General features: G+C 43.3%; 3 protein-coding genes across 4 annotated transcripts; 2 read left to right on the top strand and 1 right to left on the bottom strand.

Annotated features, from left to right (window-relative positions):
* The first annotated feature begins 472 nt into the window (after window positions 1-472).
* mrpl39 (mitochondrial ribosomal protein L39) lies at window positions 473-8,350 on the top strand. Of its 2 annotated transcripts, none has more exons than XM_018660900.2 (10): window positions 473-663; window positions 1,788-1,994; window positions 2,153-2,292; window positions 3,209-3,308; window positions 3,663-3,730; window positions 4,165-4,277; window positions 4,457-4,522; window positions 4,640-4,793; window positions 5,380-5,427; window positions 8,163-8,350. In XM_018660900.2, the coding sequence occupies exons 1-10, from the start codon at window positions 627-629 to the stop codon at window positions 8,253-8,255; spliced, it is 1,026 nt and encodes a 341-aa protein (XP_018516416.1). In that variant the 5' UTR covers window positions 473-626; the 3' UTR covers window positions 8,256-8,350. The 2 variants fall into 2 exon arrangements, with proteins under 2 accessions (XP_018516416.1, XP_018516417.1); XM_018660901.2 differs by lacking the exon at window positions 473-663 and adding an exon at window positions 845-977.
* A 2,781-nt stretch (window positions 8,351-11,131) lies between these two features.
* jam2a (junctional adhesion molecule 2a) lies at window positions 11,132-21,243 on the top strand. The gene is given in 12 exon segments (XM_051065972.1): window positions 11,132-11,581; window positions 11,583-11,676; window positions 16,341-16,406; window positions 16,549-16,659; window positions 17,242-17,391; window positions 17,477-17,664; window positions 17,776-17,878; window positions 18,354-18,461; window positions 18,615-18,630; window positions 19,553-19,624; window positions 20,177-20,210; window positions 20,446-21,243. Coding segments are annotated over 12 exon segments (1,044 nt in total). The 5' UTR covers window positions 11,132-11,518; the 3' UTR covers window positions 20,485-21,243.
* A 1,764-nt stretch (window positions 21,244-23,007) lies between these two features.
* atp5pf (ATP synthase peripheral stalk subunit F6) lies at window positions 23,008-24,647 on the bottom strand. Its single transcript, XM_018660881.2, has 4 exons — window positions 24,485-24,647; window positions 23,687-23,856; window positions 23,409-23,533; window positions 23,008-23,105 (listed from the first exon to the last, which is right to left on the bottom strand). The coding sequence occupies exons 2-4, from the start codon at window positions 23,854-23,856 to the stop codon at window positions 23,077-23,079; spliced, it is 324 nt and encodes a 107-aa protein (XP_018516397.1). The 5' UTR covers window positions 24,485-24,647; the 3' UTR covers window positions 23,008-23,076.
* Between the last annotated feature and the right edge of the window lie 952 nt (window positions 24,648-25,599).

Below are 25,599 nucleotides of genomic sequence, written 5' to 3' on the forward strand. Positions count from 1 at the left end.
CTGATTCTGGTCCTGAAAAATCCAACAAGCATTTGTTAAATTCTGAGTGCCATTAGAGTCCATTAGAGGATGAAATTGGGGACATGTGAGACTTTAGAGCCAAGATCATAATTTTGGATTCCATCCAATTAGCATAAGAGCAGCAGTCTTTCAACACTTACGAAGAAAAGAAAAGAGACTGAGGTAATTCAGAAATAAATTGAGGAGGCACACCATAAATATGAAAACTTTATTAGAAGTGCCTATAGTAATATAAAGAAGTATTATTCAGTGATATGTTGTTAGGAACTGTCTTGATGAAAACGGTGGTGATACACATCACGATTTTTTTTCTTTCTGCAAAATACAACAATTATTGCAGGGTTTCCTTTACATAATCCCCATTGAAATGACTACCAACAGCGCCCCCTGCTGTTATAAACTAGAATCCGCAGTTAATTTTGTAGGTCACGTGGAACTTTTCACCCTCTGACTGTGGTTTCCGTCCGGACGAAAAAACCGTTGCACACGAAGCAGGCATGGCGTCCTTCACTCACTGGATTTTGTAGCAGACATTTATCCAGTTGAGCTTCTGTATCCATTTTAGTTTGTTTTTTTTTTATGTAGCTGTAGAAATATTTGTCACCATGGCGACTAGGACCCTGTGTCAAGTTTTCCAGCGCCGTAAGTAGCTGTTAGCCAACGTTAACCGGGTAGTATTAGCATGTGAGGTAGCGAGGTTGCAATGACAGTTTGTAGCTTCACATTGTATCAGTGTGGTAAAAGAAATGTTTCACATTTTGCCTTGACACAGCGGGAAAGAACGTTTGTAATAAATAATCTTTATTTTCATTAACTTTTAAGTGTTAGCTATTCTTGATGAGCTGGCACACAACACCTGGAGCTCCGCTAATTAACGAGACTAAACGCACCTGTGCATTTTCCTGCTGCGACATGTGAAAATATCTGCCTCGAAAACGCTCTGTTCCCCAGCTAAGGTAGTGTAGAAGTTGGTTAAGATTTGAAAATTATATGATTTATAAACTCAGGGATTTTGGTCCCAAATGTCGCTAAGTTAACACACTTCGAGTTAGCTGCTTCGTAATTTCGTATTTATCTTAGAAGTGTTCTCCGATATTTCCGGTGTTAAATACGTTAACCAACGTAAACTGTTGTTTAAATGTGCAGTAAAATTATCCACAAAGCCTCAACTTCAACTTAACTACCAGGCTATCACTAGCTTGACCTTTGATAGCGTGACAGTAATAAAGATTTACACACATCATGTCCCCAAAATTAGCTAAACAAGGTTGTGAATGCACTTCGTTTCTCTTGATGGTTGACCTTTCTATTCAGTGTGTGGTACAATGATATAGGCTGGTGACATTAATTAGGAAGTTGAAGCAATTACATATCCCTTTTGGCCCCTAATACGTCTGAAAACACTGGAGCCTACATTTCCCATAACGCAACTTAGTACCTTGTTTGGTGCCCATAAGTTCCCACATCTTTCAAACTCCACACCCCAAAAATACAGATTTCCAACCTGCTGCCTCAAGCCCAGAACCCTATTGACATTGATATGGTGGCATCTGCAACTACTACTATACAGCTGTATCTACATGTAAAATGAGTAAAAGGCCCCCTCGAGAAAATAGTGACAATTAAACAGGTGTCATAGTTTTGAGCTTGTGTCTGTTCCTTTGCTGGGAATCTATACAAACATTATATATTCAGACATTAGTGAATCCTCTGCTGCCTGTTTGGTTCATTTTGGTTCCTGGGACCCCCTCCCCTCTCCTGCGCAGGCTATGCATCTGCTGCAGCTGCTGCGCGTCCACCAGTGGCTGAGGTCCGCAGCCAGCGCAACGCCGTCTTCTCCAGAGAGCAGGCCAGGCAGAGAGCTCTGTACCCTCGCATCGAGAAGATAGAGGTGTCCGTGCGGGGCCCGGGGCTGGATGGTATGCTGCTCATCATGAACAGAGGGATGTCTACTCCACTGAGCTGCGCCAGACGTGAGTGAAAAGTGTTCTTATGTAAACACGGTCCTCAATTTGTGACAAGTGAAATGCCTCAGTTCCATTTGCATATATTGATAAAGTATAGCTAAATGTTTAATTATAAATGAATTGTTTTGCACTTATGTAAATTAAGTCTTTTGTTCTTCCCTTAGACTTGACAGAGCATCACGTGACCAACTCAGCTCTGGCCCTGGTAGATGGGGAACTATGGCCTCTCCACCAGCCCCTCACGCAGTCGTGCTCACTTACCCTGCTCACGTTTAAAGACAGCGACCCAACGCTGGTCAACCAGGTACAAATTGTTCTTTTGTTTAATAGAATTGCTGGTTGCGTGTATTTATCTTCAGTTTATTTGAGAAATAAAACATTTAAAAAAAAAAAAGTCAAAAAATTTAATAAGGGAATTTTAGAATTAGGTAATTGCCATATTTTACAGTTTCCTCCACATGCCTGTACATTGTAGTGTGTTTTAAGATAGCGTGGCCACTTAACAGTAATGTAAGAAATAGAAATGTCTGATCTGAAAACATCAACCAGCCAGGAGGGAATTGGGTTTTTGGGTAATAAAAATCTTCTGATTTAGTTACGAAAAGTCTTGGTAACTGATGGAAAAACACACAGCATGTGTCCTGTTGAAATGCACCTGAAATACAGTCGTTCTGGAGTGGAGCATCTGTGCTACATGGCTGAAATCCAAGCATATATGGATGAATGCAGTAAAAGGTGTTTAGGCCACCATCTGCATCATAAATTCACATGGTATGACATCCCATATGAACTAGGAAACTGACTGAAACTGTCCATTTGTCTGTCCAGTCTCAGTTTCAACAAATACACATGCAGAAGATTAGAAATGCTTCTTTAAAGCCCCTTCGTGTTAAGTCCATACCTAAGTTCCTTCTCGTATGTATTCTTGCAATCAGTATACTGTTGATCATTTGTTATCAACATTTGTTAGATTTGTCTCTGCTTAACAGGAAACAACATCCATATGTGACCGCTTATCTTAAGTTTGTTAGTCAACCAGTGTTATTTTACCTCCTGAGATTGTTTTATTTCATCATGAAAAGGTAAAGCTATGCATTATTTAGACAAAAGACAAAAAGGAATAGAGTATGCAAAAACTACATTTTTGTGTTTATGTTTATGTAAAAATCTGTTTTAACCTGTTTGGACAATAATTAAGTCCTCTTGTCTCGTCCTCTCAGGCCTATTGGCGGTCCTGTGCTGCCCTGCTGGGTCAGGTGCTGGAGACTGCCTTCAAGGACGATTATACTGTGGAGCTGCTCAGTACACCAGAGGTGCCAGGTAGAGGAGTTCCTCTTCAAATCAGAGCAGACGTCAGAGAACTGTAGAATTTGTCTTTGTTCAGTAAATCAGTCAGAGTTGGTCGCTACGCTGCCAGGACCTTTTTCAGACTGAACTGAAAGCCTCAGGTGGATGTAGTGTGCGGTCTGGCCTGTTCTCAGACTAAAAGCAACATAATGAAAAATATTGTGTTACTGTTTCAATAGACATTGAAACATTATTTAAATGTTATTGTTTAGACATTAACTCCTGGCAGGTATTTTTGTTTTTTGTTTACGTAATTGAAAAATAAGCGTTTTTGAGATGCTGTTGTGTTGTGCTAATTTGTTTCCACTTCATGTGTTTTCCCTGCAGTCACTTTAGGAGCTTTCTGCTGTGACGTGGCACTCGACCCTCAGCTGGATTCGTGGACTCCCTCTGAGGTGTGTGCGCACAGTCAAAAGCTCAGTTAAGCTTCTGCAGTCATCGTTTGGCCTAAATAGTTGCGGCCGTCTTGTTGCACTAACGTCTTCTTCTAAACCTCGTCTAATCAGTCTGTCGGTATTAGGGCCAAAAATAGGAGTGTCTGCATGTAGATGAGTTTTTAAAGTATCTCTTATATAAGTTTGTGTATTTATTTACATGCATTTATGTGTGAGAAAGATAGAAAGCTGGTGATGTATTGCAGTGTGAATTTTTGTTATCACCTTTGAAGTGAAGCTTTGTCTCCAGCAGTTGCAGAGGAGGAATGACTCAGAGCTTTTGTTGTTTTTTTTAATCTTTGATTCCGGGACTCTTAAATGTCTTAATCTACCTGGTCTTATGCGTGTGTATGAGAAATGTGTTTGCAAAGCAGCGCGGCTGTTTTTCTCTCCAGGAATCGTTGCGCTCTCTGACGCGAGGGGCCCAGCAGCTGATCCACCAGGACCTGATCTGGGAGCCTCTGGAAGTGGCGCCCTCTGTGGCGCTGGAGGTCTTTTCACACAGCAGGTAAACTCACTGGTCTTGCTCAGTACTGTTCATCTCTTTTCACTGCTCTTTGTACTTGCTTCATACCTCAGGCCTACTGTCTTTCTTTCTGCGCGTTCTTCTCTTTCTCCCTCCCCAGTATAACCTTTTTAAACACGCTGTTGTCGAACACAGCATTGAAATCTCTCTGTCTCCTCCAGGTTTAAACAGGAAGAGGTGGAACAGAAGGCAGCACAAAGTCCCAAAGGCACAGTGATGCTTTACAGGTGACATAACATCCATACGTTTTGTTTTAGAACTAGCGTAGTGTCAGTTTCTTATCACACATATGTATGTATGTATCTCTCGCCTAACTTCCCATAACCGCATACCTTTTTTTGTAGATGTGGTGATCATGTGCTGCTGAGTGGGGGCCCTCTGGTGGCCAGGACAGGCCTGTGCTCCCAGTATGAGGTGACGGCCCTCCACAGCCTGGGACAGGGACCCTGGGGCCTCCGCCGTCGCGCACAGGGCCTCTCCCTGCCTCTGCAGCTGCAGGTAGGGACGTGCGTGTGGAATAAGATGACATAACGGTTCTTGGGAATTGCTCAGGAAGTTCAGCTGACGCACTCTGTGTTTGGTTTTTTCCTCTTTTTTTCCTCATCCTTTTGTCTGCCTACGTGACAGTCTACTGAAAAAACTCATGACTCAGTTTGATCATGAGTTTTATTGGGCAGGGACCAAATTTTGTCCCACAGTGATCTAGATTTTTATGGAAGACTATGATTATACCTAGGTGTCTGTGATTAAAAAAAAAAAGGTCAAATTTAAAGGTGAACAGTAGTTTAAATGCCATCTGCTGTCACCTTCAGTTTAAGAAGATACAGATTTCATTGTCACTGAAAAAAGTCAGTTTATTTTACAAACACAAAGTGACGCAGTGGTTTCTGCGGTGGTTTCCTTTGAGATTATTACTAAAATCAATGTTGCCTGACACAAAAAATAGGCCATATGTGACGTTTAATGGTTGTTCTAATATCAGTGCTTGTGCTTTCATTATCACACAGAAGTGTGTGGTGCAGTAAAAGTTCTTTATTGGTCTCTACATGTGCCTCCAAGTCACGTTTTCTCTTTCTCTCTGCAGGCACACCACACAGTCTGGAGGAAACTGAGGCAGCGGGCAGAGAAACTGGTAAGAAAAACAAATATCTCAGTTTTCTACCACACACACTCATCCAACAGCAGCGGCATCAAAGCTGAAGCGCCGAGGCCAGCTCACAGAGGGAGGGCTGTTAGCGTTTTGGGGCATTGGTCCGGTCTAGATGCTGGAAACTTGTCCAAATTACTGTCTGTTCCACATTCAGCCAGCCCCGCTCCCTGGCTGCAGCCATCGCTTCAGATTGTACAAAGTAGCCAGAGGTTAGGATTTAACACGGCTATTTTTATTGCTTTGCATTTATATTTTGGCAAAAAACAGAGAGGAGATGCAGCGTGGGCTGTAGTCTTCAGTAAAACGCAGGTCTCATCCTCCTCATGAAGGACAAACCGCTGTTTTCTGAACTCGACATCAAAGACACAGATACTAACTCAAGATCCAAGGAAGAAGTATTTTTAAATCTCTCCAGGTTCAAGGCTCTTATTCTAGACGCTGTGATTGATGCAAAGTTGAATCCGCTCTGTCTGAGCATAACCAAGTTTGACTCAGGCTCTAAAGGAGAAGCATAAATTCTTCAAATTCAAACTAGGCTACGAGTTAATTTTGGATGGAGCCATCTAGGCGAAATATATTTTGCTGCAGCCTTTCTGGCATCCTCTGTGCATCACTGATTGCGTAATAAAAAAAAAAAAGAAAGATGTACTCATTAATAGACACACTTGATTTGGCAACTGATGACATACTGTGCTCTGTGGCCTACATTTTATTTTCAGGGATTCAGTTATTCAGGGAATTGAAACAGCACTTTATTTAAAACAAAAGTATGGACGTCAGAGTTGGAACGACATTAAAAGTGTAGAATATTTGGATCGTGTCTTTCTGGAGTTTTTACAAGCACAGAATTAGCATGCAGAGCTGCTGCAGCGGCGACTGGACATCAGTTTTATGGCCTGAGAGGACACTCTTCCATATCACCTGACACGATAGCGTTTGCCACGTTGAGCGCGCACACAATGTGTACAGAGGGCAGCTGTCTTGTCCCTTTCGTCCCACGTGTTTACCGAACATCGCGACTACTGATTAGGAGAGGAGCAATAAACCCCAACGGACGTAGAACCCATCTGAAGGACATTTATACAGCAGCGTTTGCAGTACGTGTAGGAAAACCAAGCCTAGTGCTTTCCCCTGAAAGCACAGCACACTCTGGCAGACAGAGATCATTCAAACTTACATGAATGTTTTCAATCTTCTTATAAAACCGCAGGCTGGTTTGTCTTGTCATGCAGAGTGTTGCGTTTTCAGATAACTGTCTGTCTTGTGGCAGACATCAAGCTGCAGTATCAATCAGCCACGGGGGCTGGATTGAAAACACACTTTGTAACTGGGGCTCATATTTATTTCATATGAGAGTTTTCACACAGGAAAGTTTTAGGTTATTACAGCTTGAGCCTTGCTCTCGTATCGGCCATCGTTCGACTGAAATCGCAGAGGAAGATTAACATTCTGCCCGCACGTGTTGAAACCCATTATTGGTGAATTTGTTCTGAACTTTTAAAAGCTACATTCTTGTATTGTGCACCCTGAACCTGGAGTAAATAAACTTAATTTGAAAAGCCTGCTGCGATGTCACCTATTCAAACGCTGTATTCCAAAAACGTCTGGTAACGCTTTAGATCTCAACCCACGCAGCACACTGTAATTATTAAGTATGTATGGAGTATCAGTAAAATACCAATACTGAGGGAGGGAAAGTGCGGTATGAACGGTAGGCCGAAATTAACCGTGCAGGCAGTGTGTAAACTGTTATATAATTTCACAGTTCAACTGGGCAAGAAACCTCAGCAGTCGGACAATCAGACGGGTCATAAACAAACCAGAAGTGTAGCCATTCCAAAATGTCAGCAATAAATTGTCCAAGAAAACCGCGTGCGAAAGTATGGTGTGAACAGTAGGCCCAAATTGAACCATGCAGTCAGTGTGTAAACTTATAATTACAGAGTTTGCTTCCTACTCCAAGTAAGTTTAGAAGAGAGAGAGAAATATCAAAGAAGCGTAACAGTTTTGAATATCAGCACAGCTGGTTCATCTTAATGAAGTGACTGAATAGAGAAACACTGTTAGTTTGCACAAAAAAGAGAGAATGTTTGTTTTCCCAGAAGTTGAATAAGATGTTTCAAAGTTGCAAAATGCCTTACTGCGTCAGCAGTTTTTAAAACTGGATTACATATAACGCGTTTCCCCAGCTTGTTTAGATCTAGGGACTCAACAGAATAACAGCAACACCTCACAATCTAATGCAGTTCTGTACAGTATGAGACAGTTTTAAATAGCTATTTATTCAGCTTTCTGTTTTTAAGCCTGTGATGTTGAAATGCATTGAACTGTTAAAGTTAAATAGTTAAAATTGTGTTTTCTTGTCCACTGTGTAATTCAGTGTGTGTTCTTTTGTGCCACCGTACAGACCTCACCAGAAACAGGTTTATTAAAGCAGCGAGGCGTGGGCGGGCGCGTTTTTGAGCCGGCTGCAGGCAGTAGGGAAGCATGTCCCCCATCTGCCTCCAGCTGGCGCTCAAACGCGGCCGCCCACACTGCAAACAGATTCTCCCAAATTTTCCCTGTGGGGATCATCGTGCCCCCACACCCCTCTAACATCTCTGCCTTTAATTTGTAAGCCAGGAAAGACAAAAGAGAGGTTTGAGAGAGGGCGTAACGACGATTAAAATAACTGTTTAACTGATTAACGCGTGGATTTTCTCTTGTTTTTTCCACAGGTGGAGGTGCCGAGACCAGAGGTAGCAACTCCACCCTCTCCGCCTGCTCTTCCCGACTCCACCTCCGACCAGCCAGTAACAACCTCTGTGTAACCTTCCACACACACACACACACACACATACACACTTTGCCATGTATCTGATTGTGTTATTTGTTCAATAAATGTGTAAAAATATGTGACAAATCACTTCCACTTATCTCTTTCTTCTAGAAAGCGTAACACATTGAAGGGAATCATTTATCTTGACCCCGTTATTATACAAAACACAGATGTCTCTCTTGTGTGTGTTAAAAGAAAGATTTGAACACTTCCTTGAGTGGGGGGTGGGGCCGCCCGGGTTTCTAACTGTTCAGCTGATTGTGGATACGTAGGAGTGAAAAAGGAAATGTGTCGACGCGTTTGTGTGCACGTCAGCAGTTTGCTTAAGAAAAAAAACGGCGCGAGTGTGTGTTGGCTGAAGGTCAGGCAGCAGTGCAGCTGTTGCGTCTGTCACTCGACAAACAGGTGGCTCTCAATCCTCAGAGTGTGTTCGGAGGCAAGTGGGAGAAAGTGTGAGCGAGCCTGAGGATTCAAGGTTTCTTTTTGACACGTTAGTGGCAACAGTTTCTGCCAGAGATCACCCCTTGCTCTTCTTACCACATCCCTGCTACTGTACATCTTTAGTGTATTGAGATGCTGCAATTGCAACCTTGACTCACAGGCTAAAATTGTTTTGTACCACTTTCTAAATATACACTCTTTGGGATTTGTTTATGGCTTTTTTAACCTTGAGTGATAGTACGCTGAATATCTTTGATATCTCACTGTTAATTCAGACTAAAAATACACAATTGACACCGTCAGCGTTCTTTTTTCTGCTTTCTCACATCTTTATAAGCTACATAATTAGACCTAGGCCTTTCACCCAGGCACCGTTACCCAAGAAATAGTTACAACACATAATTGCCCAATGATCATTGTTTTTAAATGTCTGAATGTCTGTTGCGTTGGCTGTCTCTCTGTGTTTCCAGTCTTTATGCTAACCGACTCCTAGTTCCAGCGAATAAGTGTGTTTCCCAAAACGTCTGACTGTTCTTTCAACAATTTGCAAAGCATTAGTGTCAACCATTAGTTTTGATGTCACGCTCACCATTTGTGTCGTCGTACAGGTGGTAACGGACAGCTGCTAATGTTTAATGACCACCAACGACATAAAGAAAACTGAGCGGCTCCCGCAGACCTTTCCCCTCCCCCATGTTTATGTTCCAGATCCCTGTTTGACCTGCCAGCCTTTAGATGAACAAGGAAAGTGACAGGCAGGTAGCATAAAAGGGAGTGTGAAACCTTTTTCTGTTCAGATACTGTGTTGTAATGTGTACTTTTTTCCCTGCACGTAATCACACTTTAACTCCATCAGTCAGCATCAGCAGACCACTGAAGTTTGAGCAAACCCTCAGGTCAGAAAAGTTAGCTGACCTGCAGCTGTTGCTCCCACTCAAGCATCCCAATACCACCACCACCCCCCACCCCAACACACACCGACAACGCGTGAGACACACCCAAGCACATATGCCCCGGCCTCGCAGCCAGACACACCACCGGCGCAGATTGAGATGTTTGAATCACTGCCCCAAATTCCTCGCAGCCGTAGCGCTTGAAAGATGTTCAGGAACGACTGCTGCGTCTGTGACGCTGCTGCTCAAATGTGATTAAACTTGAATAGCTACTAAAACACTCTGGAATAATGCATTCCGTAGAAATGAATTTATAATGTGTTTCTGTTCTCAACTTTATACCAAAGAGCTCGTGCGGCACTAGGCCTGCAGTGCGTTTACCCCAGAGGCTCCCTCATTTTATTTCATATCAGAAGAAGTGAAAGAATTCGTCAGGTGTTGATGCGGCCAACCCAGCGTTCAGTCCAGCGCTTGCTTAGTCAATAATAATTGACTTGGGAGTCACTGATGTGCAGGACTTGGGTTAATGAAACGGTTGGTGGTGTGTTTCACTTATCTCTGTGCTGAAGTAATTCAACAATTAGTCTGCCATAACTCCCATTAATCAGCACTGAGCTCCTTCTCATTTGAAATCCCTGAAAGCACAGATTCATGTGCTTTTTTTGGTCACAATTCCACATTTTATGACTACACCCATCTTCAACATGTATAATGGACAAGTTGTGCGTCATCCGGATACAAAGTCAAACCAAATAGCAGCAACCACAAATATATCAAAGTGTCCACTGCAGTCCATACCTTAAAGAAATACATGGTAAAAATAACAATAACACAAAATAAGGAAAAATATCAAAAGGCATCCATAGGTTGAGAAATAATCAAGAAATTAAGGAATCACCATCACACCTGGATACACAAAAAACACGTGTCTAAGATCTGCCCAAAACACACCCACGGCTTCACATCTCTTCACGTATTATCTGCTCCTGGAACAATTGTGATAACTGTTCAGCGAATAACTTCTTCTTCCTCCCACGACCAGATACGGAATCCATTTCTTTGCAAGCAATTATCATTAGTCTCCCACATTTATCGGGAGACAGATCAGGCGCTGAATACATTTTCTGTTTTTGGCCTTGAGAGCGTGTCGAGCCTTAGCTTCATCTCGTGAGCCTTTAATTCTTGTGGACTGCACCTCTGATGTTTTTTGCTCTAAGCACCTCATTTTGATCCAAGGCTAAACGTGTTTTTGTCAATTTTTTGTTCTTTAAAATTTGAGATGGTGGAATACAGGCATACTGTATGGCCAGATTCACAAGGAGACAACTAGTGTTTACATGCAGTGATGAACTGTGGGCTTAATGCTCCAGATGTCAGTCAAAACAACATCTGGGCTCAATCGGTGCCCTCCAGTAATACCGAAAAAACCCCTGGGGTCATACCGGGTCTCGCTCCAGCTAAGGTATGACGTTTGTCACACCTTGTTGCCAAACCCAGTTGACTCCCGTTATGTGGCCATTTGGCAGTGCAGTGCGCGTCTTGGACACGGCGCTGCGCTCTCGGCGCTCCGCCGCTCTCTTCCTCTGAAAGCACACCCCGCCCTCCCCTCCACCTCCATCTCCATCTCCACCTCACTCAGCGCCGAAAAATCGCACAACCAGAGGGAGAGAGGACGTTCATCCGCTACCTTTCGTAGCAACCGAGGCACGCCGTCCACCCCAGCCCAGACTTCTTATCAGCCCGGGACACCGGTTCCTCTGTAGCCTATTAGCCCCCCCCAACCCCGTCCGCGCGTCCCGCTCATCAGCTCGCCCGCCAGCCACTCCGTTCCGTGTAGTATCGCTCAGCTCCGCGCCGGGCCGGTCCGGTCGCATTCCTCGCCCCCCCCCCCCCGGAGAGCAGTTTATTCCCTGGAAGCTGGATGAATTATAGGAGAGTTGCGAACAAGTGCGAGAAGAAAGCTGAGGCTCGGGATCTGCCTCCTCGCTGCGTCCAGGGAAGACAAGACTCAGCCAGAGTTGTGGACAATAATGGAGGGGACGTCACTGTATCTTCCTATTGTTATTTTACTGATGCAATGTAAGTGGCAAATTGAAACTATTCATTCAGAACAACCAACATTTGCTGTTTGTATGTGTTGTTTTTTTTCAGATTACACTCGGGAAACGGCTGATTTGAGTTTGAGCTTTAATATATTTGAACAGATCTTGTTACTTTTTATTTATGGTGTTTGATTTCTTACAGTTACTGCTCGTGGTTGTCCCAGAATCTGCAAAAAGTTTCTTACTTTTAATTCACTACTGTTGACTCTTTAGAGCTTAGTTGTTCTTCTTGTTCTTCTTGTTGGTTGAAAAATATGTCCATTGGAAGTTTGAGTTGCTTATTATAAATGTTAAAGTTCAGTATATAAAGCAAAGGGATCTGTTTTCTGGTTGTATTTTGTTGTGGAGTGTTAGTTAAAGCCCCTCCGTGAGAGTGGGTTGAAGGCTGCAGCCAGGCTGGGTTCCTACAAGTTGGCCCAAAAGTTGTACTTGGCAGGCCGCCACCTAAAAGGGTGTAGGCGGCACAGTGGTGGCGGGTGGCCGCCCGTTTTGGCAGAGGAGGTTTTAGAGCCGCGCGTGAGGTCAGCTGTTGGAATACCACCAGAAACTTCAAACTGTTTTCTGTCGTGATGAGGTGTTTTCGTAGCAGGAGAGCAAAAGGTTGCGAACAAAACAGGAAAATACACATAACATTCCCGGATTACCCTGCACGGAAACTTGTGTGACATGTGGGAAAAGAGAGCAGGATAAGTGCTGTTAGGACACCAGGGGAGCAGCAGTAGCAGTGTTAGATGGATGTGATGAGACAGTGAGAGTGAGTGACGCACATTTTACTCTGTGTTGTCCACATTTTGCCACCTGTCAAGCCCACCAGGTCACGGGTTCACAGAGGTTTGTGTGTGTGTGTCTCCAGTCCCACTGTGGACAACCTGACAGAAATCACTCATCGGCCCATTGATAGATGTTAACAGTTGAGGGGAGCAGCATCTTATATGCTCCCTTACACGCCTGTGGACTGTATTGTTTAAGAGAAATGTCCAGGAGGAAATGTTTTGGGTGGGTCTGATGGTAAGAAAGCCAACATCCCCCATCCAGTCTCTCTCACAAACACACATACACCGTGTCTGACTGAGACAGCTGTTGCTCACAGGGTTACAGTCATACAGAGAGGCTTTGTTCAAACAGAGGACACACACTCACCCCCTCCTCGCCCTGTTTTTCTCTGTGCCCCCACAGCCTTGAAACGTGTGTGCTGTCCACGTTATCTATACACACAGCCAGACAGGACATTTCCTATGGGTCCATCTTCCTTCCTCTTTCATTTGTTCCCTGTTAATTTGAATAAGTGCCTTAATTATGACTGCGCTGTGCTTTTGACCTCGGCACAGCCCTGGCAACACCCACCCCAGTCTCTGTAACACTCTGTACGGACCACGTAATGAGAGTAAAGCTGCGTGCCAAGGAGCGAGCGTGCCATCTTTCTATTTTTGCTCAGGCAAGGGGGTGGCCGTCCCTCTGTGAGTTTAAGCTGTCGCAGTGTTTGCTTGATGTTGGTGCCACGCACAAGATGTGTGCGTGCGTGTTTGTGTCTGCTTGTCTGTGTTGACGCCTTTGTCTTACATGTCTCTGTCTGTCAGAGGCACAACAAGCTCCCTAGCAGAAGCATGATAATTAGCACAGTGGCCATATCTGATGCTGTATTGGAGGACCACCAAATGCCTGCTGTGGCAAGACACATGAAGAGTTCAGTTTGTGATTCATACTCATACTGTTCAGTGCGTTAAACCTAACAAAAGTAATGTTACGCAACTTGATTAGGTATTTGGCTAGAATGTTTTGCCTGCCGGTGGCCTAAGTCCAGCATCCTGATGGGAGATGCACCAGAATCTTGGGCTTATTCCACATCCCAACTCTGACCTGGGTGCTGCTTGTTAGGCCAAATCGGTCCACACTACTGGCACCTGATCAAATCTGACAGCTATGCCGCGCGCGGGCCAGGTCCGGCTCACGATCGGTCTTTACAGCCAAGAGTACGCCAGCGTTGGCCTCCAGTCGGCCGGTAGACATCTTGACCACAATGAGGCTCAAGGGAGCCATTTGTAAGTTTTGCTATCGCTACATAGCCAACATGAGCTTTAACTGTTTACTTAGTGTCCAAGAGCTAGGGTTAGGGTTAGGGGCCAGCCTGTCCCGTCACTTTCCGATAGCAACGCACCGTTGCGTCCAGATTGCCCCGAAGAAGTAGCGCTGCTCAGTGGATGTAGTCTAACCCTTTGTGTTGTAAACCAGACAGTGGCTGAAGCTTCTGGGCAACCATTGCCACAAAAAAGTCACAAATGCCCCCTTTAAAATGAACAACATTTTCCCCGAGATCTACATCTCAAGGCTGGAACAGGCAGCTTTCGGCCACAAGCGCTGTCTGTTTCTTCTATTCAGTACAGAGTCTGTGTTATTTACACGTTCGGTCTGTTCTGTTACGAACTCACCTGTCAGCGTGAGTTCGATCAACCAGTCCTCTTGCTTGTCACTCAGGTCAACGCAATTAATTCTTGAGATTAGTCAAGAGTGCCCATGGGCTCCTACGATCGCCCATCATCCAGCCTTAGGGTATAAGTCTTGTAGGCTTATATTTGACATTTGGAGGTCTCGTGCATATTTATACAGCTGCGTATGTGTTGTTTAAATCCACGTACTGTATTTAGTGGGCAGTATAGATACGGAAAACCAAGCAACAACACCGAAGTGACATCCCAGTGCTCCGCGTGTCAGCTTTCGCTTACGAGACATTTGTCTCTAAATGTGATTAACATCTCTTGCTGCCTTCTCGGACAGCAGGCCTTTTATTTGGAAAGCGTTACACCGTGTGAACATTAGCCACCACGCAGTCGTGAAGCGATCCGAACGGGCCATGTGTTCGTCATCTGCCTCGACGCCTTTGTAGTTAATTGAGGCCATTGAAGCTGACAGCGCTCATAGTAGCGAAGCGAGACGAGTGGGCAGTGGGACCTTGCGCGCAGGGCCTCTTTGCTCATTTTTTTGATGCGTGTGTGCTTTTATGTGCGTGCGTGTGTGTCAGTCAGTTGCAGCGGTTAAGTGCAGGCATGTTGTCAGCCCTGTTACATTTCCTTTTTCTCAAAGAGACACCCTTCAAGGTGGCGGCAGGCCTGGTCTCACACTACTGTGACAAGAGCTTCTCCCATTCACAGTTCCACTGTCTGAGAGGATCTCCCTTGCCTTCAATCCCACTCTCTCTTTTATTCATGCTTCTGCGGGTCTCTCGCCCCCCCCGCCTCACTCTCCTCCACTCCATTTCATTTGTATTCTATTCTTAGGGCCCTGCTCATCTCTCCTTTGTCGCTTCTTCTTGTCCTCTTTTTAATCTCATTGTATCTTCCTCCCTCGCCTTGTTCATCCTTTAGCGAGACAATGCTCTTTGGAGGGTGTCGAGGTACGCAATCCAAGGCTGCCACGATAATCCTGTTACAGTGCCGCAAGTCGACGCACGGCAAGGCGAGGGGAAGAGAGGGCGTCTGGAGGGAGAGCGCGTGCAGTTTTAATTCACTTAGCTCAAAGTTTGACCGAGCGAAGCTGGTGTAAATCGAGCCAACTCGAAGAGAAGCTTTTAAAAAAACCTGGGCGTTCTTTATGCTGCATTTGGCAGATGACATTATTATTGTACAGGCAAATCAAAAATAGCAGCTGTCGTGGAAACCTTTGGGTCTGCTCGTGAACTCCACAGTTTGAATGGCCATCCAACATGACGGCCTTCCTGTTCTTTTTCACACTTCCTGCCCTTTGTCCCGGCCTGCTCGTCATTCTTCCGCAACTCGTAGCAATGCAGTAACAATGGGTGCGCTCAGGAAGTTACTGACAAACTGGAATCTGACTACCTTTTATCTCTCTCCCCCTTTGTTCGCTTGTGAGATTTTAATCTGTGTTGTTCCATTTCCAGAAACAACGGTGGGTAAATGCGTGTGCGCGAAGGTGACACGTTTATTAAGCTTGTTGTGGAAAGTTTGGAAGTTCTCTCAAAGTTTTTCATCGCCCTTAATGTTCTGAGTCAGTATCCCTGAGGTCCATTCAACATTTATCGCGTAATTTTAAAATGTTCCCTTTTCTTAATTTACAGACTTTCTGGAGATGTCAGGCTCTCTGCGCGAGAGCATTTAATGTGTTTGTTTCTAACCCATCTCTCCCTCAGGTAACCTTCACCTGTGCTTAAAAACAGGACAACCAGACAATAATCTGCCCCTTAAACCAATCAGAGGGCAGGAAAGGCCGTTTCCTCTTCCTGTTTGGATGAGGTTATCGCTGATACACAGACAGTCTGTTGGGGGGGTGAAACAAAGAAGGATGCCTTGCCGTCTGCCTCTCGCTAATGCCCCTCATACATCAGGTTAATCTGGACAGGCTGCCGGTGACCTTGTCCTAACCTGCGCTTAAACAAACATACGGCGGGCTGCTCCTTAACTCCCCCGGTGGGATTAAAGCAGAGGAGGGAGTAATCCTTCCTTTGCCTCAGATCTGCTCTAGGAAGCGTCAGACAGTAGAGCAAGAGAGACTAAAGATGGCCATTAAGCATTCTCCTCTTGCAGTTGGTGAGCAGTTTGCCCAAATGACCTCGCCCCCTAACGGATGACAAGAGATATTGCATTTTTAACCACACTCACCCCCCCACCCCCCAATCTCCTCTGTCACCAGGTTCTTCCTCTGTTCCCGTCACAGTATCGACCAAGAACCACAAGGTGGAGGTGCGCGAGTTCTCAGGTGAGGTGGGAAAAAGCAGCCACGTGCTTCTTCCTGACAGAATAAACAAGAAGGCTATAAATAGACTGAGCAGTTAAAACACAGTACAGAAGGTTTTCGTGCCATAAATAACTCCCTTGTCACATTCTCCCCCCATTTCTAGATGCAATACTGTCCTGCATGTTCCACACAGAGCGAGACTCGAACCCCCGCATCGAGTGGAAGAAGAAGGGGAAAGATGTCTCTTTTGTGTACTTTGATGGACACTTCAGAGGTGAGAAAGCCGCCTGTCTCTCTTTATCCCCCAGGTGACAAACAGGGCATTTGTTTTAATCAGCTTGCAGCACCAGCTGGAGAAAACACCACCCTGAGTCAAGGTGTAAAATCTTAACCCGTCTTTCATCCTGGATCTTTCACCTTTTGTGGTTTGGAGTGGGGATTTAATGGGTGAGATAAATAACGAACGTAGCGGTAGCTTTCACGTGGGCAGTTTCTGCTACATTTTTGTCAAATGCGTCAAGGCTTTGAGGTGCCTCTGACCTGTCGCCTCCTCTTCATTGGCAGCTCCACCTCGCAGCTTAAAAGGTGACCTAAATAGAGAGTTACTGCCTTCACAATGTGAGGCCACAAATTGTATTGTGTCTCTGCCACATTAACCAGTTAGGATGCTCTGAGGCAGCACGCTGTAACTGTACCTGTACCCTGGCAGAGGCCTAAAACACACCAGCTGTCTTATTTTGTCACAAACAAAAACTTGAAGTTGCGTTAATCACATAACAGTCTAGTCATATTGGCTGTAGCCATCAGCAAGAGAAGACATTTCCCTCCTTCCTGACCTTTTGTTCTGTCCCTCTAGGTCCCTTTGAAGGCCGGGCGAGCATCGAAGGGGCCACGGTGACGCTGCATAGGGTGACTCAGGAGGACGCCGGGGAGTACCGCTGCGAGATCAGCGCTCCTCTTGACTCTGTCAGCCTCGGCGAGACCAACGTGACGCTCAAAGTCCTGGGTACGTCTGAGAACACGTGTGATGGAAAAAGAGTGGCAATGTTTCTCATAAGCGTGTCTAATTCTCGCTTCCTCCTTTAATCTAGTGCCCCCCCACACCCCGTCCTGCGAGATCCCCAGTTCCGCAGTGACGGGCTCTGTGGTGCAGCTGCGCTGTAGGGACCAGCAGAGCATTCCGCCGGCTACTTATTCCTGGTTCAAGGACAGCCAGCCAATCAGCCAGCCCCGATATGCCAACGCCACCTATTTCATCAACTCGTACACAGGAGTGCTGGTGAGAGAGAAGATAAGGCAAATCTTAGAATCAGTCAAGGACATTTGAACAAAGCAGGGTTTCTAATAACAGTTAATAAAGTTTTCTTGTTCTTCTCCGTGTCTTCTGCAGGAGTTCAAAGCTGTAGCCAAAGAGGACACGGGTCGGTACAGCTGCCGGGCATCGAACGGGGTGGGGCCGGCGAAGACGTGCGAGGGCAAGCACATGACAATAGGTGTGTGTGCATGCTTTTTTTTTTCTGTCCCCTCCACACTTCATCCTGCCTAGCCTTCCCCCACAGCTTTCAGCACAGGAGAAAATCAGAGGTGCAGTGGAGAGGAAGAGCACACTAAATTTACTTCACCCTGCCTCTCAAAATGTGAAACACCTTCACAAAGTATTTAAAGTGTGACAATTCAGGACAAATTACACGGTATAAAACGACACAGTTGTGTATGGCCAGGCCAGGCCTTCAGCTTAGCAATAAATTATATAAGGTGGCCTAGGTTAATGCAAGCAAGCATTTTATGTACTTAATAAATCATAGGAAATATTGCTAGAGTACAGAGAGAGGCATTAGAATGAGATGCATTAAATATGGCCCTGCCACTTGTGTTGATGTTTAGCGATTTTCCCATTTGAAGTGTTTATTGAGCGTTTACCACTTTATATGGGAAATGCATCACAACTTGTCCTTTTCCTATTCACAGAGGACATCAACATCACAGCAATAGTGGCAGCGGTGGTAGTGGTCTGCCTGGTCGTCGTGATCTGCGGCTGCGGAGGGCTCGTCTTACACCGCAACGGTTTCTTCAGCCGTAAGTTCATCTTTTTCATTCAATGTAATAATGTCTGTGTGTTCTCACATCAATTGATAGAGACCTCATTTTGATTGTGTCCAAAAAAGTGACTGACTTTCCCCCCCCCCCCCCGTCTCTCCTCTTTCATGGTCTTCGTGGGTCATCTGTCAGCAGGACACAGAGGAAGGTAAGAGCTCTGTGATTGCATTAACATTATAAGTATAAGTATAAGTATAAGTATAAGTATAAGTATAAGTATAAGTATAAGTATAAGTATAAGTATAAGTATAAGTATAAGTATAAGTATAAGTATAAGTATTGTTGTTGTTGTTGTTGTTGTTGTTGTTGTTGTTGTTGTTGTTGTTGTTGTTGTTGTTGTTGTTGTTGTTGTTGTTGTTGTTGTTGTTGTTGTTGTTGTTGTTGTTGTTGTTGTTGTTGTTGTTGTTGTTGTTGTTGTTGTTGTTGTTGTTGTTGTTGTTGTTGTTGTTGTTTGTTGTTGTTGTTGTTGTTGTTGTTGTTGTTGTTGTTGTTGTTGTTGTTGTTGTTGTTGTTGTTGTTGTTGTTGTTGTTGTTGTTGTTGTTGTTGTTGTTGTTGTTGTTGTTGTTGTTGTTGTTGTTGTTGTTGTTGTTGTTGTTGTTGTTGTTGTTGTTGTTGTTGTTGTTGTTGTTGTTGTTGTTGTTGTTGTTGTTGTTTGTTGTTGTTGTTGTTGTTGTTGTTGTTGTTGTTGTTGTTGTTGTTGTTGTTGTTGTTGTTGTTGTTGTTGTTGTTTGTTGTTGTTGTTGTTGTTGTTGTTGTTGTTGTTGTTGTTGTTGTTGTTTGTTGTTGTTGTTGTTGTTGTTGTTGTTGTTGTTGTTGTTGTTGTTGTTGTTGTTGTTTGTTGTTGGCATGTGTGGCTCACCATAACATTGTTGCATGTCTGAATAAAGTTACACTTCAAACATTGACTTCTTCGTGCCCTTTAATACAAAGCAAATGTACAATACAAACTTAAGTCTTACAGCACACTGCATCACTACAATTACCCTTACCTCACAAAAGCATGGTGTGCAGTGAGTTCCAAGTCGCACTGTGTTGTCGACATTTTTTTCAAAACTAATGACCCCCGCAGGTCCTTTTGGATCTCCCAGTGTCATGGTGCAGCCCACATCAGCAGCCAAACCCTGCACAGAACAGATGAAACGTGAGTGTGATATAGATGAGGCAACAGACACATGACAGCAAATAACATTTGGAATGATTTCAGTCTATAAGCTACTCAATACTTACAAGGACAGTTGTGGGACGCTATCCTGTCAGGCACCCAACTTGGAGACACTTCAGCACATCGCAACCTGTAAAACCACAAAACAACAGTGTCCATTAGTGAGCAGTCAAACTTTGTGGATCGAGAATCTAATAGATTCTCTACAGCCCGCGTACAAATTGCAGCTTTACAGGGCTTGTATTTACCTGTTTCTGGATGGACTGCTGGGATTTCCTGAAGTCAGACTGATCTAGAAGAGAATAGGAAACATGAGTGACAGTTTTTTTTTTTTTTTTCCCCCCCAAATATCCCATCTTAAACACTGCTCAGACTTTCCTTTTTACCCAAAGGGAGGTTTGCCGTGTATGCTGTGCATTATTTATGCAGGGCAAGATATGACTCAGGATACAGCTGTCTGCCTCGAGTTTCTTCTTTGCTCTGTGACTGTGTCAAACTGTCCGATGCACTTACAATGCCTTTGTCTTTCAGGTCCAATGTCAACTACATCCCCCCGCCCCAAGAAGTAAGTCTTTTTTTTTCCTCCCTACGTCTCCTACTCCTGTTGAGTACTGGAGTGGTGACAAGGGCAAAATGCTGATTAGAGCACAAGCGTGTCACACTTACCTAATGAATGTTGCTCTGTTGGATGAAATCATTGAAAGGCAGTCGCTTCAGGGCGTCAGTGAGGAGGCCAGAATTCTGAAACCAATAGAAAAACAACAGTTACACTCTAATGCTTATTTTTCTGTGTCCCACAGCCCCAGGATTTTAAACACACCCAATCATTCATGCTCTGAGAAGCTGGACTCTGAACGAGCTCTTGATCTTCCACTACGTGCTGATTTCAATCCTCCTCTTACCGCTCCTTTTGGATGGGTTGTGACGAGCAAATTTGCGAGGCTTTTTAATCTATTGCTTTGCTGTGTGGTTTGCCTCTGTCATTGACATTTTCTGCTCTTATGGGATTAAGTACAGTTTTGTGGCATTCTGCTCCCCCCTGGTGGTCAGATTTTGAAATACCAGGGACCACTGGAGACTTTTAAACATTTTGCTTCTCTCTGCAGGCCAATTATTTAACTCTTTTTTTTTTTTTTTTTTTAACCAAAGACTGATTGGGATTGTTTGTCGTTTTGTTTTGAAATTTGAATCGTTGCGAGGGATTTCTCATTAAAGCCATAGGGAAAGCAATCTACTCAAATATAAATGCAGTTTACCTCAGCCACTATTTTGTCTTTGTAACGCTGAGGCCACAAAAGATCCTCGTGATCTTAGTGGGAACAGGAGGCCGATTCAATTGAGACCAACCCCGTTCCGTCCTAATGTGCCTGCATGGTCTTTTGATATATACCTTGTGCCTTTTTAATTTGTCTGTCATTTAACTATGGATCACAATTTTTTGTAAAGAACTTGCCTTACTTTTTTGTCTTTATATTTTTGTGCCACTGTTTATCAATGTTTGTCAAAAATGGAGTGTCTGTTTTTAGACTGTGTGAATGGGTTGTTCAGAGTTTTATTTCAATGGTATATCAGTAATAAAGTTTTTCTATTCAAAACTATACCGCCGTTACTGTCATTACTAATACACAGTGGTGAAAAATAACTAGGTACAATTGACTATTTTAATTTTATGCTACTTTGACTCCACTATATTTAACTTCAGTGACTAGTTTGATTAACAATGCAGTATATTTGACATAAGTATTTCATTGCCAGTCTGTGGAAAGTTAAAAGCTATTCAGCAGTACATTAATTAAAGTTACCATTCTAAAAACAAAGTATAAGATTGACATTTCCTATTTTGATTCTACTGCTATTGGACTTACATAAAAATTTGAATGCAGGACTTTTATTCACAAACATTACTCTTACACTGTGATATTACTTCTTTATTTTTGTTACTACTTCTTTTAAAGTTCTGATTAATAATATATGTTTTACGTATTATGAATATTACATTGATCTCTATGGGAGGTAATTTATAAAATAATTCAAATTAGTGGCAAGATATTTTGAAATAAATCACAATGAATAGTTTTGGTACTTTATTTTTATTCTACTACAATTGTACTTGCATTACATTTGGAATTCAGGACTTTTACTTATAACAGTACTTTTACACTGTGCTATTACTAATTTTATTTTTGTTACTACTTCCTTTAAATTCACATTAACACTATTTTACATGTTTGATTAATCCTAAGGGAACATTTACAACTACTCAGCAGTATAATTAACTGACATTTGTAACAGTACTTTTATATTCTGATATTTAATTTTTTTTTTAAAGTACTAAAAATGTGTAACATCTAGAAACACGTCAATCAAATTACATCTAATTGGTTGTTTTTCATCTTTTTGGATCTACGTTACATACATGCTGAAAGTCTGCTGTATTCTCAGAGGGAAATACTCAAGCACAGAGGCTCTGGAAGCAAGACAGTACATTAATCTTTCAAGTGCATTTCTTGCTGACATGTAGCATTAGAGACATGGTTGACAACACCAAGTAAAATGCTTTAACTTGTTCTGCAGATACTGATTGAGGAGGATTTGGGCAGACATTCACATTTTATAGAGTTCCTATGTTGATCTAAGGCCTTCATAAAAATAATAGATTTAATACTGAGCCAAATTATTTGTATCACACATTTGCATTTTGTTTTTTTAATATCTATACTGGAGGCACAGTCCACAATGGGTCAAATCTTGCTAAGTTTTCTGAGCTGGACATTAAAGCTTGGCTGCGCAATCCAATCTCTAAAACTTCAGGCAGCAGGTCAGATGGAAACTTACCCTTACCGACGCTATTTTTGGTTTCAAATATTCATCCTAGAGACTTTAATGCATCTCTGACCTTGTCACAATACAGCACTCTCAAAACCAATTCAGAGTGAAAGCCAATTTCCATCTCGGTCAGCCGACCTCTCAGCAATTTAACAGTGAATTTCAGTTGCCTGGATACAAGTGACACAATACATTGAAAATTTACCATAGTTCACCTTTTTGTGCTCTTAATGCCATCATTTAAGTGAAACATGACCAAAAAAAACCCACCACCTCTTAGTCAACAAATGTACACTAGTTTTGGCAGACGCTTACCTTAAATTGATGATCCTGATGTTCAAACTCAGAATTGACTGGAAAGCCTTGGATCAGTTACAACACAACAGACTCATCTAGTCCACAATGTGTGAAAATAATGTCATAGCTACCTTAGTAACTTTCACTGTTAAAAATACTCATAGAGCCAAGTGCAGCATTACCAATGATACGGTGGTAACCACCAGAGTGCGCTTAATTGATAACCAGTGCAACCGTAGTTCAGTCTACCATCTTTATTAAATACAACATATTGGTGACATGTAGGAGATATACAACATGGACAGCATTCACTTCGCCACTTCATCCAGTTTGGGCTCTGGAAGAAAACAAGAACACAGAAAACAAAGACTTCTTAGTTATAGGTGTCGCTGCAGATTGAGTTTTGAACATCGCAATACTTGAAATAAGATTTATCTACAGCAGAATGTAGCAGGCAACTAATTGTAGCTTTGTCGAAAATGATGGGACACTCAGAAATAAAAGCTTCAGAGAGAATGGTCCCGCTGTGACAAGCGTCACCATTTATGTGCTAAATATAGACGCAGACAAAGGCTGAAATCACACGGTTTAAAACACGGTTGTGCCTTTAGAGCAACCACAGCACGCAATGTAAACCAACCTGGGAATTTGAAGTCGGGGAACTTGGTCATGTCTCCTCCTCCGTATAGCCTCTGTAGTTTGGTTACCTCTTCAGACAGGTTCTTCTGGTAAGCGGGCCCGGCGTCCACGATGCCACCAGAGGCCCTGGAAATATATAAAGAGAGTTGAGGTTTAAATCTGAGCTAAAGAAGACAAAAAGTAGCCTTCCCATTTCTCAAGTTAATATTTCACTAGTGACTGAACTCTGATCAGCCGTGGAAATCTAAACGTGAGGGGAGTTGTGTGTTATAAACTCACTTGCTCTTGATGTTGTAGTCGCGGATCTTGTCCAGGAACAGTTTCTGGACGGGGTCGAGTTCCTTGGCCTTGTTGAAGACGACAGCGGAGATGCCGAGGTTCCTGCGCAGGGTCAGGCTCACGGCGGAGCGCACCACGGAGGACAGCTGGAACAGCCGATGAAGTGCCATCTGAAAGAGCAAACGAACCTCTGATTAGGCAGTTATCGAGACATGAGCGGCCTGGAGCTGATTGTATTAGGAGGAAATTATTACTAATAAACAACGAGAAGCGTGGTGGAAACTACATCCTACATTAAACATTTAAACGCGTACGCTAAAGTAAAGTGTATTAAACTCTGTCACCTGCTGAACACAACCTCATTAACGCAGGCGCTGCTGCTCAGCTGCAGCAAATTAACATTAGCTTCATCCTCGACTTCAATTAACAACCTTTAGCCATCTTCGACGGGTAGATGCCTGACATTGGGTTAGTTTGCTTTACAACCGACTTTTAAAGCCATTCGGCGGAACGGTCGACTTAATTAACCAATTTCGCTTTAAACGAGCTCGGTTTGGTTCCGGCTCGCAGCTAGCCAGCGAAATGTTTGCCTCTTTCACTCAACCGACGCTGAAGAGCTATGCTAGCTTCTGCTAACGCGACACGGGCTTCAAACAACATCCTCTGTAGGTTGTTGCGTCGCAGTGTCTCTTGCTAACGTTAAACTCAATAGAGAAACAAGTGTGCGTTGGCGAGTACGCAAGGCAACGACAATCAAGGTGAAATTAAACTCGTTTCTGACAAAAAAGCAGCGCTCACCTTGGGCTTGACACTCAGAGCTCAGGATCCAAATGTGGAGGACCTGCGGGGAATTCTGGGAATTTAACGGCGTCGGCCAATGAGCGGGCATTCGCGGACGTCAAAATGCGCAGCGCTGCGCATATCTAGGTCGCCCTCTCAAACCGAGCAAAGCCGCATGTTTAACGTCCCTGAACTGGAAAAATCATGATTATTGTTCTCGCATTGCGTGGCTGCTTTCCCCATGAGAACTGCTACTACAGAGAGTCATAGAGAAGCAGCGAAGGAAAATAATTCAGCACATTTACTCATGTACTATACTTGAATACTTTTTTTTTTTTTTTTTTTTTTTTTACAAGAAACTACATTTATCTGACCTCTAACACTAACCCTGTGGAGGGGCTGAACCCTGGGTTGGGAACCACTGAACTCAACTACTTCTCTGTATATTACGTAGTTAAAAGTAGCTCATTCTTATCAAATCTCTATTTTTAGATTCATTATTCTTATTTGACTTAATTTTATTCTTTTTGTCACTTCTATATTCTTCTGACATTAAATATTTATCTGTCATTGTAAGAGTTGCTAACTGGTGTTTCATTGAAAAAACAGTGACAATAAATCTGTTCTATCTATCTAGGGTCAGTATTAACCTGTTTAATGCATTGAAATACATAATAATACATGAGTCCCTTGATATTTTTTTAATGCACAACTAATTTGTTTTATTTACCTCTGATTCTTGAAGTAGGCCTACACTTTGCTGATGACATATTATTACTTTTAATTAAAATGGAGTGTTGTTACAGCCGGGTACCAGCACTTACCCTATGTAAAGGATTCAGGTACTTCTTCCCACACTGCAGAACAGTACAGTATAGGCATTTAATAGTGGAACTCATTATCTAGAGTGTGGATGCGGTTTGACTAAAATGTTGTTTGCTTTCTGTGTAATGCGAAACCTTCAGAATGACAGTCAGGAGGCCCTCTGATGTGTCCTGGGGCGTCACGCTGCGGCGCCTGTCAGCTCCGGTCTGCTGTTTTCCATCTGACAATGACCTCTGACCTCCTTACATGAAGCTAAAAAGCCAACAGCGGAATATCAGTTTTGACCAGATTATTACTCTCTGATATTT

Source organism: Lates calcarifer, linkage group LG7_2 (genome assembly GCF_001640805.2).
Source record: "Lates calcarifer isolate ASB-BC8 linkage group LG7_2, TLL_Latcal_v3, whole genome shotgun sequence".
Taxonomy (NCBI): domain Eukaryota; kingdom Metazoa; phylum Chordata; class Actinopteri; family Centropomidae; genus Lates; species Lates calcarifer.

What these genes read in the sequence shown, in the direction of transcription:
- mrpl39 (XM_018660900.2), top strand. Translation starts at nt 627, where the DNA reads ATGGCGACTAGGACCCTGTGTCAAGTTTTCCAGCGCC. An exon ending in GTGTCAAGTTTTCCAGCGCC is followed by an intron (nt 664 to 1,787) that starts GTAAGTAGCTGT and finishes TCTCCTGCGCAG; the next exon opens with GCTATGCATCTGCTGCAGCT. An exon ending in ATTCGTGGACTCCCTCTGAG is followed by an intron (nt 3,731 to 4,164) that starts GTGTGTGCGCAC and finishes TTTTCTCTCCAG; the next exon opens with GAATCGTTGCGCTCTCTGAC.
- atp5pf (XM_018660881.2), bottom strand. Translation starts at nt 23,856, where the DNA reads ATGGCACTTCATCGGCTGTTCCAGCTGTCCTCCGTGGTGCGCTCCGCC. An exon ending in GACTACAACATCAAGAGCAA is followed by an intron (nt 23,534 to 23,686) that starts GTGAGTTTATAA and finishes ATATATTTCCAG; the next exon opens with GGCCTCTGGTGGCATCGTGG. An exon ending in CCCCGACTTCAAATTCCCAG is followed by an intron (nt 23,106 to 23,408) that starts GTTGGTTTACAT and finishes GTTTTCTTCCAG; the next exon opens with AGCCCAAACTGGATGAAGTG.